This window comes from Monopterus albus, unplaced genomic scaffold (assembly GCF_001952655.1).
Source record: "Monopterus albus unplaced genomic scaffold, M_albus_1.0 scaffold76.1, whole genome shotgun sequence".
NCBI lineage: Eukaryota > Metazoa > Chordata > Actinopteri > Synbranchiformes > Synbranchidae > Monopterus > Monopterus albus.
Genome location: NW_018127956.1, coordinates 2,065,333 through 2,080,283, shown reverse-complemented (window position 1 = coordinate 2,080,283; position 14,951 = coordinate 2,065,333). Strand labels below are relative to the sequence as shown.

The 14,951-nt window shown below is 41.3% G+C and overlaps 1 protein-coding gene across 8 annotated transcripts; it reads right to left on the bottom strand.

The window, feature by feature from the left end:
- Positions 1-781: 781 nt before the first annotated feature.
- LOC109963506 (WD repeat-containing protein 49) lies at positions 782-14,630 on the bottom strand. Of its 8 annotated transcripts, none has more exons than XR_002275413.1 (19): positions 14,195-14,629; positions 12,658-12,904; positions 12,316-12,462; positions 10,990-11,112; positions 10,736-10,907; positions 10,593-10,639; positions 10,359-10,496; positions 10,091-10,279; positions 8,959-9,150; positions 8,392-8,865; positions 7,435-7,584; positions 6,843-7,027; positions 6,327-6,466; positions 5,479-5,627; positions 5,186-5,397; positions 3,687-3,829; positions 3,060-3,112; positions 2,102-2,928; positions 782-1,932 (listed from the first exon to the last, which is right to left on the bottom strand). XR_002275413.1 is itself a non-coding variant. In XM_020606076.1 (19 exons), the coding sequence occupies exons 1-18, from the start codon at positions 14,263-14,265 to the stop codon at positions 2,854-2,856; spliced, it is 2,907 nt and encodes a 968-aa protein (XP_020461732.1). In that variant the 5' UTR covers positions 14,266-14,629; the 3' UTR covers positions 782-2,186; positions 2,808-2,853. The 8 variants fall into 8 exon arrangements, 7 of the variants coding, with proteins under 7 accessions (XP_020461732.1, XP_020461735.1, XP_020461731.1 ...); XM_020606076.1 differs by having other exon boundaries at positions 782-2,186; positions 2,808-2,928; XM_020606079.1 differs by having other exon boundaries at positions 2,808-2,928.
- Positions 14,631-14,951: the final 321 nt, after the last annotated feature.

Sequence of the window (14,951 nt, the reverse complement as noted above, 5' to 3'; positions counted from 1 at the left end):
TTTCCCTGCCTTTTTCACCACAGACCTCCAGACTGTCTCGCTCCAGGGCAAAAATTCCCAGCTGCACTTTCCTTCTTGCTGCAGTTCCCACAAATGAATCCCCTTCACTTTTCTCCCTGCCACAGTGATCCACACGAAGACACAAGTACAGAAATGCAGTGCTAAAAAAAAAACAGGTTCTTGCACAACTTCAGATGAGGAAACACGCAGGAAAAAATAACACCACCCCTCGTACACAGGCTCCATTTTCTTTACTCTCCCCCTTTCTGATTCCTGTGAAAATATACAGTGTATAAAGTAGGTTCACTGCTTGTTGCCCAGGTCTGCTGTAAAAGACCTAAGCAGCTTTATAGTGAAGCAATGAAGATCTCAGAGGGGCATTTTCTAGCCTATATTTGTGCTGTTGTTATCATAGCCTTTTGGAACATCTGTCATCTGTGTGTGTGTGTTGGTAGGGGGGGGGTGTTTTTTACCCTCAGTGAAGAGAAAACAGGCTGAGAAAAGCTGTTGCTGATGCTGGAAATTAGTGAAACTAATCTTTAGAAGACCTTTGCCTCTACACACACAGTGGGTGACTTCTCCCTGCAAGACGCCAACTACAAACTCAAGAGAAGTTATTGTCTTAACCCAAATGCATGATCTTAAAAAAAGCTTCTTTTAGGCAGGCAGAAGTCACATTTTTCACAACTGGAAGAGTTTTTATTTTAAGTTTTTGTCAGCTGCACATTGTCTCTTGATGTATTTTCAAACAGACTGAAATCCCACTACTACAGGTCACACTGTAGACCCTTAGTGACAACAAACTGAGAAATGCTTGAATGTTATTTATTTTTTATTCCACTGCACATGAGAAAAGTACTTTTAGTTGAAAATGTAATCACTTATAAAGAAACCACTGAGTGTGTTCATGAGCAGATACAAGACATTTGCGACAACATAATGCATTTAGTGGAATTCGGTAAGACTGTGTTGTCAAAAAAGCACTCTAAATGATTTAGATGGTTTGTCCCAGCTCTGTCTGTTTGTATTTATGCCCGAGAACTTGAGAAAAGACTCTATGCTCACTTCCTCCCCCACTAAAACATCCAGACCGGTGCTTAAAATAACCTTTTTTTTTTAGGGATGAGCAGGCAAATAGAAGTGAAAGAAAGAAAAATCAGATATGGAAAGAAAACAAACAAAATCGGGCACTGAGTCTTGCATCACCAATTGCAATTCAGCAGAGTTGTGGTGATAAGTACAGGGTAGCTCGTGTTGAGCTGTCTGTCTGTCTGTCTGAATGACCCAGAAGTCTCAAATATCAGGAAATTTCACTCTGCTGATAAAAGCACTACAACAGTCTGGGTAATGTGAAACTGCTGCTGCACAAATGCAAAGAAAGCATGGCCTAATAAAATGATTTCAAAGCAGAAGTTTGCCATTTAGAAAACACCCTTGCTTGCGTGCACAGAGTTAAATAAGACCAATAACTCATGTCTATTAAATAGAAAGCAGCTGGTTAGCAGGAGCTAGGGTGGAAACAACACTCAGTCTTTTTTAAGGTTTAAACAAACAAAATTGAATGTGTTAATAATGGAGTTTTAGAGGTGTTCAACCCTGTTTCCAGGTTTAATGCTAAGCTATGCTAAGCAGCTGCTGGCTGTAGCTCGTATTTACTCTGCAAAGCTAATCTGCAGGTATCAATCTTCTTATCTAAATCTCAGTGTATGGTGTATTTCCCAAAATATCAAATCTATTGCTTTAAAGAAGATATGGAATCAGTACGATGGACCAAACATCAGGAAACTGAGTTGATGTCTGTATTTTAGTTCGTATCGAACTGGACAGATTCTGTATGTAGCTCACTTTTCCTTCCAGATGCTGTGAGCTTTGTGTTCCCAGTCTGATACCGCACCTAGGAGATTGTGCATAAATCCTCAGTACATGTGTCTCCTGGAAAAGAAATATGAATTTTAAAACAGAGAAAAGTGAAGAACAGACTTTTCAGCTTGAAGTTCAAAAAACTATTTTCATAAATATTCAGCGGAGCTGACAGAGCAGCATTATGAAGGCATTTCTGACATTCTTTCTCCAGAAAGCATCTAAAACATCAGTCTCTGACCTCTCAGCAGTCAGTTCTCATGTAATGGATAGAGGAGAAGCCTCTTCCACATCCAGGCCACAAACATAAAGGGACAAGGTAACAGCTGGGAGAATGAGACAGAGAGAGGATGAAGGACACATCAAAAGAAAGAAAACAATAAAGAAAGAAGTGGAAAAGACATCCAGGCCAACTTGCACATAAAAGAAATCAGGCTTGTTCCCACCATTTGGAACTGAAATAAAATGGCAGTATCCCTCTTCTGCTGCTTTGATTCCTCTTTCATTGTCCCTTCCCATCATTCACGTTCTTTTGGGCAGCTTTGACCCGACTGGAGCTCTGCAGCCACAGCGCTGAACCAAAAGGAAGTGGAACCACACCGCCACATTCTACCAGAACTGAGTGAGCCTTTTATAGTCTTTCTGTGCTGGCTGGATATTCACAGGCCTAGACTACCACCGAAGACAATAAACACTCCCTTTAGGATTTACAAAATACATTAAAAATAAAGCAAAGAGGGTCAAAGCTTGAGAGTGAAAGTGAGAAAGTCACATTACCAAAGAGGGGAAAATGTACATTTTCCAAGATGTTAAGCTGCTTCATTTTTGCAATGAAAAAAGACTAAATACTTGGAGGATGTATTAGTTATTACAGTCACTGGGCTTCAATAGAATACAAAGATCAGGTGTTCATCACACAAGAAGGGAAAGGATTGAGTAATCAGTACCAAAATCACCTGGAGGACCAGACTGTGATGGGGCAAACTCAGCCAATCAACAGTGATTACGGTAGTCGATGTCATCACACAGGCGTCTCCTCTCATGACACGAAGAGTCCTCACACAGATACTGACACACGCGCATGCACAGATGATGATTGCATGGAGGGATGGATAGAAGACAAGGAAAATGAGAATGACAAATGTGGTTGTGAATGATTTCAGCACTCATCAGCTGCCGACTGTGGGTTTGTAGGTTACCATGGGCTGCTGAGGTTGCTCGTGTTCATTCTCTGCAGGGCTGGTGGATGAAGCTAAACAGATGACAAGAGACAACATTTTTAAAAAGTTCATTTGTGTGTGTGTGTGTGTCTGTCCGGGTGTTGCTGCAGAGACAGCACAGCTAATTGTTTATTTTGGCAGACAGTGAAAGGAAAGCCCAGGAAATGTATTGCAGATACACAAACCTTGAACATTTATGCACTTATAAAAATCTGGCGTGAGTCTCTGGAGCAGAGCATTTCTCAAATGTTCCCAAACTGACTTCACAGGAGAAGAATGTGAAGAATGCTCTGAATGCACGTCTCTTTATAATGTGGGGGAAATTGGACATGATTGAATCAGAGTGTCAGGTTAATTTACCTTGGAAGGCCATCCTAACCTGAACATATAACTCCTTTTTATTGATTCAGTACTTTCAGCAGCAGCTTCACACATCCACACACATGTGTAGAAGGAGTGACTGATAATTAGTGAAAGGGACATTCACAATGTACTGTACAGCCAAATGTAACTAGAGCAGGCCTCAGCTGGGGACAGGACGTCTCCCCAGCTGTGTGTGTGTGTGTGTGTGCAACACCTCCGAACACATTTGTACTGAATAATTACCTTCACAACAGTATTCTTCCTGTGAAGTTTGACATCTGTTTGGTGGATCTGGTTCTTGACTTTTGACCTCACTAACTCCCACTTTGGCACTTTCAGTCCTCCCTTCCTCGTACATGTCTTCTCTCAGGTTGTTCTGTGTCTCCCTGTGGGGGTATCAGAATCAGGAAATATTACTCCTTTGCTGAAGGGAATCCAGTTAAACACAATGCTATTTACTTTAGGTTTTCCGGTTAATGTCAAGATCCTGGAACTAGATTTAGTTCAGCGATCTCTGCTGGATGATATTTTGTCACTGAGTCCAGTAGCTGTGAGGATGCTTGTTGCTATGTACAAGCTAATAAGAGTGCACAGATCTTTTTTTACAATGATAAGGGGTTGACATCTGAATTGCTGGAGACATTTCTGGTAACATTAGACTACAAAGAGTTTACAAATATTTGCTTGTCAAGTCAGAACAGCAGGGGATTCTTTGATGCAAGTTTGGGAGATTTACACGTGCGCTAATAAACATGTGATGGCTTTGTGTGGCTGTATTTAGGCACAGCACTCCTGCTAACATTGGTATGATAACATGGTCACAGTGTTACTGCGCATATTATGTTTACTGTGGTCACTATCTTAGTTAAGCATGTTAGCATTAAAAATACACACACATATACACAAAGTCATCACAACCAATAATTTAAATTTCAGTACAACCATCCATGTGGTGTGTTTTCATTTATAGGCCACAGGGGCCATCAGAAGCATGTCTTGACAAGTTAAACCCTAACATTATAATGATATTGCTCCTCAGAGAGATTCATACATGCAGCCATTCTGAAGTATTTACATGTACCAAAGCATGTTTTTCACTTTAACTGCACTTTTTTGGTAAAATTACTTCAGACAGCTTTTCCATTTTATGGTCCATCTTACCCAACATGTGACAGTAATACCGTAAAGCACCCAGAAACGTCCTAAGCCAAGCCAGAATTTACGACCAATAACCAAACTGAAGTTTCTAATGAAAGGGCTGCAGAAACAACACATGAGGTTTTTGGGAGGAAGCACCCATGAATCATTCCTCTACACAGGAATCTCCATATTAGATATGGCACATAAAATTAGGGGCCGATTGTTGACAATATTACTTGTCTGGACATATCCTGTACCCGTGTCCTGCAGTCTTGATGTGCCAAAGACATGCTACTACAGTATGCCTTGGCAGGATTAAATCTAATCCCCAAAAAGATTATACAGTTTGAATTGCTTCACGGGCTGCATGAGTGCAGTCATATTTAGCATTTATGGCCTCCATGGCCATGATTCTCCAAACATGGAAGAGTTAGCATGCTACTGAGCAATACAGAGAGTTGATCTGTTAGCCAGTGAGTAAAATATGTTTTCATTTCTTTTCTGTTGTGATTTTGTTTCATGTACTTAAATATAATTTGATGGAGCACCATCTTAATAGTTTTCGTCCTTCCTGTTATTTGAGGTAAACTCATCGGTCTCACCTCTGGTAAGTAGCTGGGTCGGTGATGTCCCACCTCACATCCTGTCCAAAAAAGCCCACATGATCGCCGCCCTCTGTCCACAGTCCAGCAGAGCCATCGGATGAGGCTGTGAGGACAAGCAGTCTGTCAGCCACCCTGAGCACTTCCACACTTACTAACCCTCTCGTATGAGCCTTCCAGCGCTGTAGCAGAGGAGGCTGCTCACAGAATGACTGTGGAGAAAAGGAATATTTCACGTACATGGAAATATACAGTACAACTACACTGTTTTCCTTGGTTTCTCACCAGCTCACCCTGTGTTGGATGTCCACTGCATAGTGAGAGATGTCCCAGATCTGAAGCCAGCCTGTTGTGTCACCTGAGACCAGGACTTTGTTTTCAGGCTGATCTGAGCTCAGGCTCAGCACACGCTCCTCTGGCTGCTCTGGAGCATAGAACTGACCTGGAGTAAGGAGAATGATCTGAACTGTACTCCCACAGTTTTCCAAACAAGAAACCAAGTAAAGTCTACAATAGATGTTTAGTTTGTTTTAACAGTAGTCTCCTGGAGGTTTTTATAAGCAGTAGAAGGCCCACAGAGAGTACAACGGGTTCACCCAAAGGTGAATGCAAGCAAATCTATTAATATTCAGATTTGTGCCAACTTCAAGAATACTGTTTGACTTAAATGAGAGCTATACTTCTACCTTTTAATGCTTTCTGTTATGACACACATCTCCTTGTTATGTCACAATCTGAAATTTCCACATGGAGACATATACTGACCTTTACACACTCACAGACGCACACTGGCTCACTCATACACCATTGTATACACATATGCAGCGGCCACAGTGCATGAATCCCACACCACTAAACACAGATGGGATGTGGAAAGCGACATAGCTGTGGGCTGCCAGCAGTGGTAGTGGCAGGAGGCCAAGTCAACAGTTCAGCCTAAATGCTACTTTTTTGACTGTATGTAAATCCATCTTAAAGGAGGATCATTAAAACTGACAGCTGCTTCTCAATTTGTACACTTCAGTGCTTCCACCTTACTCATGGTGTGAGAGTTCATTTTACATTTATATATTTTACATCACAGTTTTTCTGAATGACCTCACATCAGCGGCCCCTGCAACTTCTTCAGTGTCCCACTCACCGTAAGTGGAAGTCTGTCCAGTGATGCTCCAAAAGGACAGACAGCCAGCCTGCGATGACACCAGGACACCTCTGTTTCTCAACTTTCTGTTGCCCGCTCGGTGCTGCAGGAACAAGAGGCTGTCTACAGGAGGCATGTCTCTGCATGTTCACAAGGTGAAGGACAAAAAACAAAAATAAGACTATGTCGGTTCCCACCAGGCAGCAACCTCCAAGGCTGAGAAATGAAGCAAATGGTTAAGTGCCAAAATCTGCATTTCCTTGAATGGCCACTTGAGGCTGGCTCCAAAAGGGAGTCAGTCCCCATACACTCCCATGTTCAAATGCTCAACTTTACAACAGAAATAAATGTGTTTAAAGGTAAGGTTAATGATTCTTTTCAGAAGCATTTTTTTTGTTACATATCCTGAAATTCCCTGGCAGCTGTGATAATAAATGGCATCTCTTTTTCCATCATATCTGACACACACAACAGCAGTACATAACACTCAGTGACAACACAGCTGTGTCATCTTACCCTGCCTGGATCTCTCTCTGTAGCTGGACCAGTGGTCCTTGTGTCTCCAGCCTCCAGATAACAACCTTTCCATCATGACTTGCTGTGGCAATGACGCCCAGAACTGAGCACTGACAGACAGCCAGGATGTCTGATTTGTGGACACCGCTGGACTTCCACGACATGTGTGCTCTCACATACAGATCCTATGGAAACATTTATATGGAGTGTTAAGACTGAATATCATCCATTTCAGAAGTTGTGTGTAAACTAGCAGGCTCTGCTGTGTTCACAGGCATGTGTTTGTAAAGCTCTTTGCACTTCACTTGAGACAGTTTACAAAAAGACTAAAATAATGTAACTGTTTGTGTTGCCTTGTGGAAAGCAACACTTTTTCCTTCTCTGGTTTACTGATTTTGTTTACGTATCTGGGCTACAGTGTTATGTCAGCTCTTTAAAATGTGGAAGTTCAGCATGGTGGACGTCAGAAACACCGGTGCAGATGTCATGGGGGCAGCAGAAAAGGTAATGAAGTGCTGCTTTTCACCCTGTTGTTAAGTTACTCTGTGTAAAACTGCAGTGGATTATAAATTTAAAGCACCTTTAATTTTACCTTGGCACCTGCAATGTCATACTGAGCAATTTGCTGGCTCCACCCCACAGCCAGCAGCTGGTTGTCACAAAGACATGTCACCCCGGTGACTTCAGTGTTGGTGACAGGTTCCAGTTTGTGCAGATTCAGGCCATTTAGTAAGTTCCATACCTGTTTGGAGTGGTCAGAGAGAGGATCTTCTCATTATCAAACTCCTTTTTACTGCTCTCATACATGCGAAATAAAATGTATGTGATATATCATGTATCTACATGGGTGGCGCCAAGGACTGTCACCCCTGCCAGAGTCAAAATGTGATGCTTGTTAAGTAGTAAGTATAATAATAAGAATTATGTTTCAGTAATAATGAATGAAAACTGAAAAAAACAATAGCAAATTGTTGCTGAAATACAACTAACATGATTATGGTGTTTTATAATTGATGTTGGTCAAATATAGTTATTTTATGTCATGCATGCAGCATGATCATTGCATTCATTTTTTTGAATGTGTTATTGTGGCTACCTGGCATGGTTTGCCTCATTGGGGTGGGGACTAGCATTATGCTGCAGCTAAAAGTACCTCTTTGCCCATCTGGCAGTACTTTTGGTTAAAAAAACCAAAACAAAATGTTAATGAGAATTATGTAATATTTAAGATCAAAGTTTTTTTCATTGTCAATTCACTATATGTGCAGAACATACAGAAAATTGAAATACTGTTTCTTTGTCACCTAGTATTGAATGCCATCGCATTTAGGAAACTAAAATAGAATAAAAAAGAATAAGAAAACTAAATCAAAGTGATTAGGATAAACCTAAAAGGTAATAGGCTATTAATGTAGCAGACGAACAGACGATGGATCGTCATAACCATTTGCGTGAACAAAAATGTGCTATATTTCTATCATTGATGTGATTGACTGGTAGTTTTACCAGTGAAGGCGTATACAGTGTTTCTGAATTGATAGTATTCAACCTTAATGGTGCCATTACGAGCCCCAGTGATCAGTCGTCTGTGGGTGGAGTCTAGTGTCATGCAGGTCAATTCATCTTCCCCATGAGCATTTAAGATCTGAAGCCTCCTCTTCCCTGTCTCTACATCCCACAGCGACACAGATGAGTTGGTATGTCCAGTCACCACCTGTCTCAGAGTGGGGTTGTACAGAGCACAGGAGAGAGCAGGACCACTTGGAATTTCTGGTCCAAATTCACTTCCTTCATCTGGCAACCATCCACCCCCTCCTCTTCTTGTTTGAGCAAGATTGACCAGTGCCAGGTAATCTTTGCATCCCACCACTAAATGAGGCTGTGTGTGTTCAAGAAAAGAAGGGCTCAGTAACAGGAAAGGGAAGTTGCCATGTTCTGGTATTTGGGCTGGCTGCAGGCAGGGGAACCGCAGGCGGACAGTTTTCAGACAGTGATGGGTGGAAATGTCCCAAACCCTCAGCTCCTGAAACATGAAATAAACATAGGCTGTTTTTGTAGTAATTTGTCATGGCACAGACCCACTGTCAGGCCAGTTTACCATCATAAACTGACTCACCGCATCTCTGGAGTAGCTGAAGATCTGCTGAACAGGTTGGTAGATTGCAACATCCAGTATGCTGGTGTGGTGACCTAGCAGTGTAGCTGCAGGATGTGTGGTCACATATAGAGTCCACAGCCTGACTGCTCGGTCACAACCTCCCGTGACAATCAGCTGCAAAGATGCATTGTAGTCAAAACATTTGACCCCCTGAAAAGGACACAAAAATACCAACATTCCTAAGTTAAAAGAGAACGTTCTGGTATGAAGTGACATCTTCATGAACCTGTGTTTAATGTCTTTGTACTTTGGGGAAAAAACGTCTGGCTACCGGTCACACACAAACCAAGTTAGCTGATCTCATTAGCTTGCACTGGGGAATTTTTAAGGGTGGCTCCATTGTTAAAATGTCCAGACACATAACTGGAATATAAAATTACTGTGTAGTTGTTCAAAAAAGCCACTATGTATAACAGGAAGCATCTGCACCCAGTTTTGTAATGTTTTGTGCAACAGCATTACTTTTCTACACTTAGTGTGACACTGGTTGCCACCGTATGTTTCCATCTCATATTTGTTCTTCTAAAAAGAACCAGTTAGAGATAATTCACTGAGTTAAGTCATATAGTATATGCCATATAAGGACACGCCTATTCCATCTAAATGGTTTTCAGAAGTGACGGTTGATTTCCAAACCTTGACCCAACCAGCTGGGTCTGTGTCACCCAGACCAGAGCGCTGTGACTCCTAAGTGTCCAAATGACCTTAATCCATGTCAAATGTGGGTAACTTCAAATAATTTTCACTAGCTTTTATCTTCTCGTGCTGCTGTTTCTAAGATGAAGTCTAGAAATACACTTCTGAAAACATATGTTCTCTCCAGTACTTACAGCATTAATATGTAGAGCTGGGACCGAGGCCACAGAGGGGTAAAAAGCACTGAGGACATGACCCATCTTTAGTGGGGATATGTCTCTCTGGAAATTGGGGTCTTGTTATCAGTTCAATAATTCCATGCATTATACAAATTTAATGTTTAATGTTAATGTAAGAATGAGCTATAATTCATAGTAAGTGTTGCTACAGACAATACATAACAACTTACAGTTTATCATCGGTTCAGGCACAGTAACATCACGAGGTGAATTACCTGCTTAATTTTTATAATGTAAGGCTCCCGCTTTACTGTCACTGTCATAAAGACCACAGAGGTGCTGTCACTTTCTGATGATGTCATGATGATATTGGTACTGGACTCATACATCACTCTGGTGACTGGTTTCTGATGGATGTTTGGGATGTGATGGTAGGAGACCATGCTGCTATGTTCACTGAGGTCCTGTTAAATAACAATAAATTCTTAAGTGTTGTTTGCAAAACAGTTACCCATAACTATCTCAGTGGTTTCTCAGGCTTACTGGGAAAAAGATCCTCTGTAGGCCTTTGTCTTTCTTTGATGGGTTCTTAAAAAGACCTTTAGAGTGGTTCAAGAACCTCATGAGGTGGACGCCTCCTTTTTCATCCCCCAGTAGCAGCAGAGGAGGGCGCTCTGGACACTTGGAGGGAAAAGCCACATGACATGAACTGATGAATTATTTGCTTTGTGAGTTACCCTGTCAAACAACATGATTTTAAAGAAATCGTGGCCTTACCTGGACATCATACCAGTAACAGAGAGCAGTCAGGACACTACGGAATCCTTCAAAGGAAGATTAGACAGTTACCATTTGAAACATTTGTACAGCTTTATTAATCAACTTAGTACACTTTACTACATGTTAGCAATGACGTATACCAAACAAGTGGACATCCTCAAATACACTTGTTGTAGAGACATTGACAAAGTGCAAGTCCCTGCAGTCGGTCGCTATGGCAACCCTGTGAACATTTCCCATATACACAGCATCCGTGGTCCAGCCTCTGAACCTCCTCGTGTTGGCCACTTCCTCTGTTGGGTCGCCGGCAAGCTGAGAAGCACATGTAAAAAACACATTCTGAGTGTGTTGTATTTCTGTGTGGATGCAAAAGCAGTGCTATGATGTCACTCACCCCCACAGTTTTGAGGATGTGTAGGCTGCTGTTCCAGACAGTGATCTGACCCCCTTTACTGACACTAATATAGCGGAGTGGAGGAGGATGGGAAACAGCAACCACACGCACTGTTGGCTCCCGCTGCATACCAAGGAGTATAAAATAAGGTTAGTGACAGGAATAAAGCACTTACTTATAGAAAAAAAAATTGCATAAAACATAAATGAATAAAATAAGTAAACTTGTGATACAGCCCACTTTTGGAGCAATCAGTAACAAGATTCCTTCGCCTTATAGCTTTAGCGCCATTATTCTCCATGAGCTGCAAGAACAGCTGAATTTGTTACGAGTTTTATACTGACATACCAGCATTATTTATTTATCAAAGCCTGTGTGTAAGATCTGACTGACTTTGGTGAGTTCTGGAGAAAGTAAAAAATAATAAATAAATAAATAAATAAAATACAGCAACGTTTTGACAAGTCACAATAGAAAAAACACTGGTTCAAATAATGTTGTTTACAGGCAATGTGTAATTAGTAGAACCTGTGTTTTTCTTCCTGCTACTCAAAATGCTCCTAAAGACAAGACAAAATCTCTGACCAGGGAACAGCCAAACAAAGTCTTCTCATTTTTGGCCACTAGGGGGCAGAAGAAGCCACAACGAGCTGACAGAGCTGGCTAATTGACCTAAGGCTGCACTTACAGCACAAAACAACATTGTCTTTTCACTGAAGTTGTATCTCTGGCCATCCGATAAATGTGCTGTAACTCTACTTTTCTTTTTAGCTTTGTTTTGGTTCCTGCCAACTTCAGAAGACAATGACCTGTTGACTTTTTTAGCTTGCTAACATTGGATATCTTCACCAGCTGGTTGCTAATGTTAACTTTATTGCTGGGCAGGTCACATACAATATTAGCAGAACATATGTGTAAATTTATGGTAAGACTATATATCTGAACAGTACAGTGAACTTGTAGGCCGTAGAATTTAAAAATAGCTTACAGATCACACAAAGCTCTATAAAACTATGTGGTCATAATAAGTCTGTCACTGTGAGTGGCATGTTTCACATCTAAGTTAATGTAGCTGCTAATTCAATATAACACATGTCAGGGAGAATGTGAAAACAAACACACCCATTAGCAAATCATACAAATATAGCAGAAGCAGCTCTTAATGACTGACCGACTAGCTCCTTTGTATCTCCATCTCTGGGCAGTGGGTGCAGTCTCTTTCTCTACTCAAAACTATGGTGGGTATTTAAGTGAAAGTGTATAAACTTTGTACCTAGAAAGATATGCCATACCCTCTTTACCAGAGTGAGGCCAGTGGATTCCCACCTTGTTGTGAGAGCAGTGTCTGATCTGTGGCTGGGAGTCCAGGAGAGCAGCTGCAGGGATGGAGGCGCGTTCTCTCTCAGTGTACTCTAGAAGCAGGTAGGAACACAACTGTTGCCACTTCACCTGTCCTGTACAACTGATATCTACCTGGATATGGAGACATTAATGGGGTCAGTGCCTGTATACCTCTGTGATTTGGAAGCACCCTAAATTTTGGGTGGCACAGTATCTTTTTGCTGATGGGATGTGCTATATTATATTGTATAATGGCTGTAATGTAGGTTGTGTGCTGTTCTTTTTTAAATCAGTACGTTTACCGGGACTTTCTGTATTTCACTTTACCTCAGAAAAGAATCTCTCAGCCCATGTGTCCTCAAAATCTGGACCAATCACAGACCTCAGAATGTCCCGAAACTCCTCAAGATTCATCCCATGTTCTTTATTTGCTCCTCTGTTACTTGTGCTCCTTCCGTTTGGCCTGTCTTCCTGTATTTGTACTCCAGCTTTTGCACCAGTAAATGCATTTCTCAGGCGCTGCATGTGCTCTGGGCTCAGTTTCTCTGCAGGACTGACTCCACATGCTGGATCACTACAGAAAAGATGTTAAAGGAACAGTTTAAGTTGTGCAGAAACTGGAAGTTTTAACTTGCTTGTTAGGTAAACACCAATAATGAATGGCATTGTAAATAAAAATCAAACAGAGATGACCCCTCATAAAATCAGTATCATTAGCCATGTTTAATGCTGTTGCTGTTTTTGTATACTTGCTGATTTAGGAGTCCAGAGCACCAGGAGCAGGTCATTTACTCCTGTGACTCTTTAAGGAGGTCATAACTTCATGCATGCTCTTAAGTTGGGAGCTATTCTTAATTTTATGACTGCAGCCCCGAGCCAGCTCCTCAGGTGAATTGTGTGTGCAGTTGTACAGCTGGGTCAAAATGTGCAGGACATATAGTAAGTGTTAAAAACACTGTGGCTAGGCGTGTACACAGAGGACTGAAGCCAGCCAAACGCTGATCAGGGACAGTTTGGTGTCCTTGCAGCAGTTATTTTAGTCTTCGTGACTGCTTTGTGAGCTGTTTATTCATTCTGCCCTGTTGTTGACAACTGTTCACTTCAGAATGAATGCAGTGCTCCCGACTGGCAGAACTGGGACAACACACTCCTGATCAATGCAAGAGTTTAAAATCTCATTATGAAGTCTCATATAATGCATATTAATCTGAGACACATGATAAGTATAAGGGATATATACTGTATATTTGATGTATAATGTAGATGTATAGTTGAACAGTGAGTGTTAATGTGTGTACTTGGTCAGTAAGTTTAATGTGTTCCTCGCCACCGGCTGCTCCTGTGTGGCCCTGTTGCTCAGGGAGACTACAGACTGCAACAATAGGTCACATGTCTCAGCATTGTGAGCCCTTTTCCAAGTCCATCAGGATGTGCACGGTCCTTTACATCATACACATTTCTCACAGTCAACCAACAGAGCCATAGAATAATTAAGTAATAAAAGTGTTGCTGAAAAAGGAACTGAAAGAGTTTGTGGTGAAGCTGCGTGGGGAGAATGGAAGAGGTCCTTGGCACTATTTGAAGTGTTTAAGTGGAGAAACTGTGAATTTAAAAGTCAACGTTTCAACTTTGACTTTATATAAGGAGTTCAGATTTTTATTTGACGGGAAGAGAGCTGAGCTGATGAATACTGTGAAAGCTGTGCATGTTGAGGTACAGCTTACATAACATCATAGTATATACAATGTTTTAAAAACGGGCTTTTCCATTCATGTATCCAGTTATACAGCTAATTAACAGCAACCATTTTTATTTATCAACATCAATTACTTAAGGACAGACTAAGAAGAAAAAGAAAACTCACCAAAACCTGCTGTGTGGCACTTCTGTCTCATAAAGCACCCATGGATTTTTGTTGTTTCTTAATGTATCCATAGTGATAATCTGGACTCTTTACATTTTTTCATACACCAGATACTGCTCCATCTTTTTCTGTTGATGTTTTAATCCAGCTTTAATCCAGACTGGTCAGTGTTCCACATTTTGTAGGTCTATATCCTTGTGATAATGATGCAGCAGACACAAGTTTTTCCTCTAAAGAGATGGGGCCAGTCTGAGATCCTCACTCTGAGTCTGAGTCGAAACTTGCAGGGCTTTTGTTTCCATTCCCATTCCTCTGTCTTTTCATGCAAACCCAATTTAACCAAACAAAGCCTTTTGTGTCCACACGGGGAGGGAATGTCCAGGTCCATGAATCAATAAGCCTTCCATCACAAGTGTTTGAGAAGAAAGTCAACACACTGCTATAGAGAGAACCGTGGAGAGATGAGAGTTCCCAAAATAACTGCAAGTTTGCTGTGGGTAACAGAGCTACAAACCCCACAGACAAGCCCTCAGTGGGTTAATCATTTAAGGAGCTAAAGTTAGCCAGGACCAGGATTAGATTGGTAACTTTTACACAAGGACAGGTCAGATGTTTTAACGTAATGACAGCTATACAGAACTCAAATCCTGTCATGTGCAAACATATTCTAAGGCCAAAAAGAGTCAAAGCAGCAAAGCCATGACACTTGGTTATATTCTTACGGCCTGACAGAGCTCTAGAACTAATGCAGCTTAAT

Bases quoted from the DNA above. Each gene is read 5' to 3' on its own strand.
- LOC109963506 (XM_020606074.1), bottom strand. From the start codon at position 14,265: ATGGATACATTAAGAAACAACAAAAATCCATGGGTGCTTTATGAGACA. The intron at 10,908-10,989 runs GTGAGTGACATC...TGTGCTTCTCAG, and splicing joins ACATCCTCAAAACTGTGGGG to CTTGCCGGCGACCCAACAGA. The intron at 7,585-8,391 runs GTTGAATACTAT...CACTCCAAACAG, and splicing joins CTCGTAATGGCACCATTAAG to GTATGGAACTTACTAAATGG.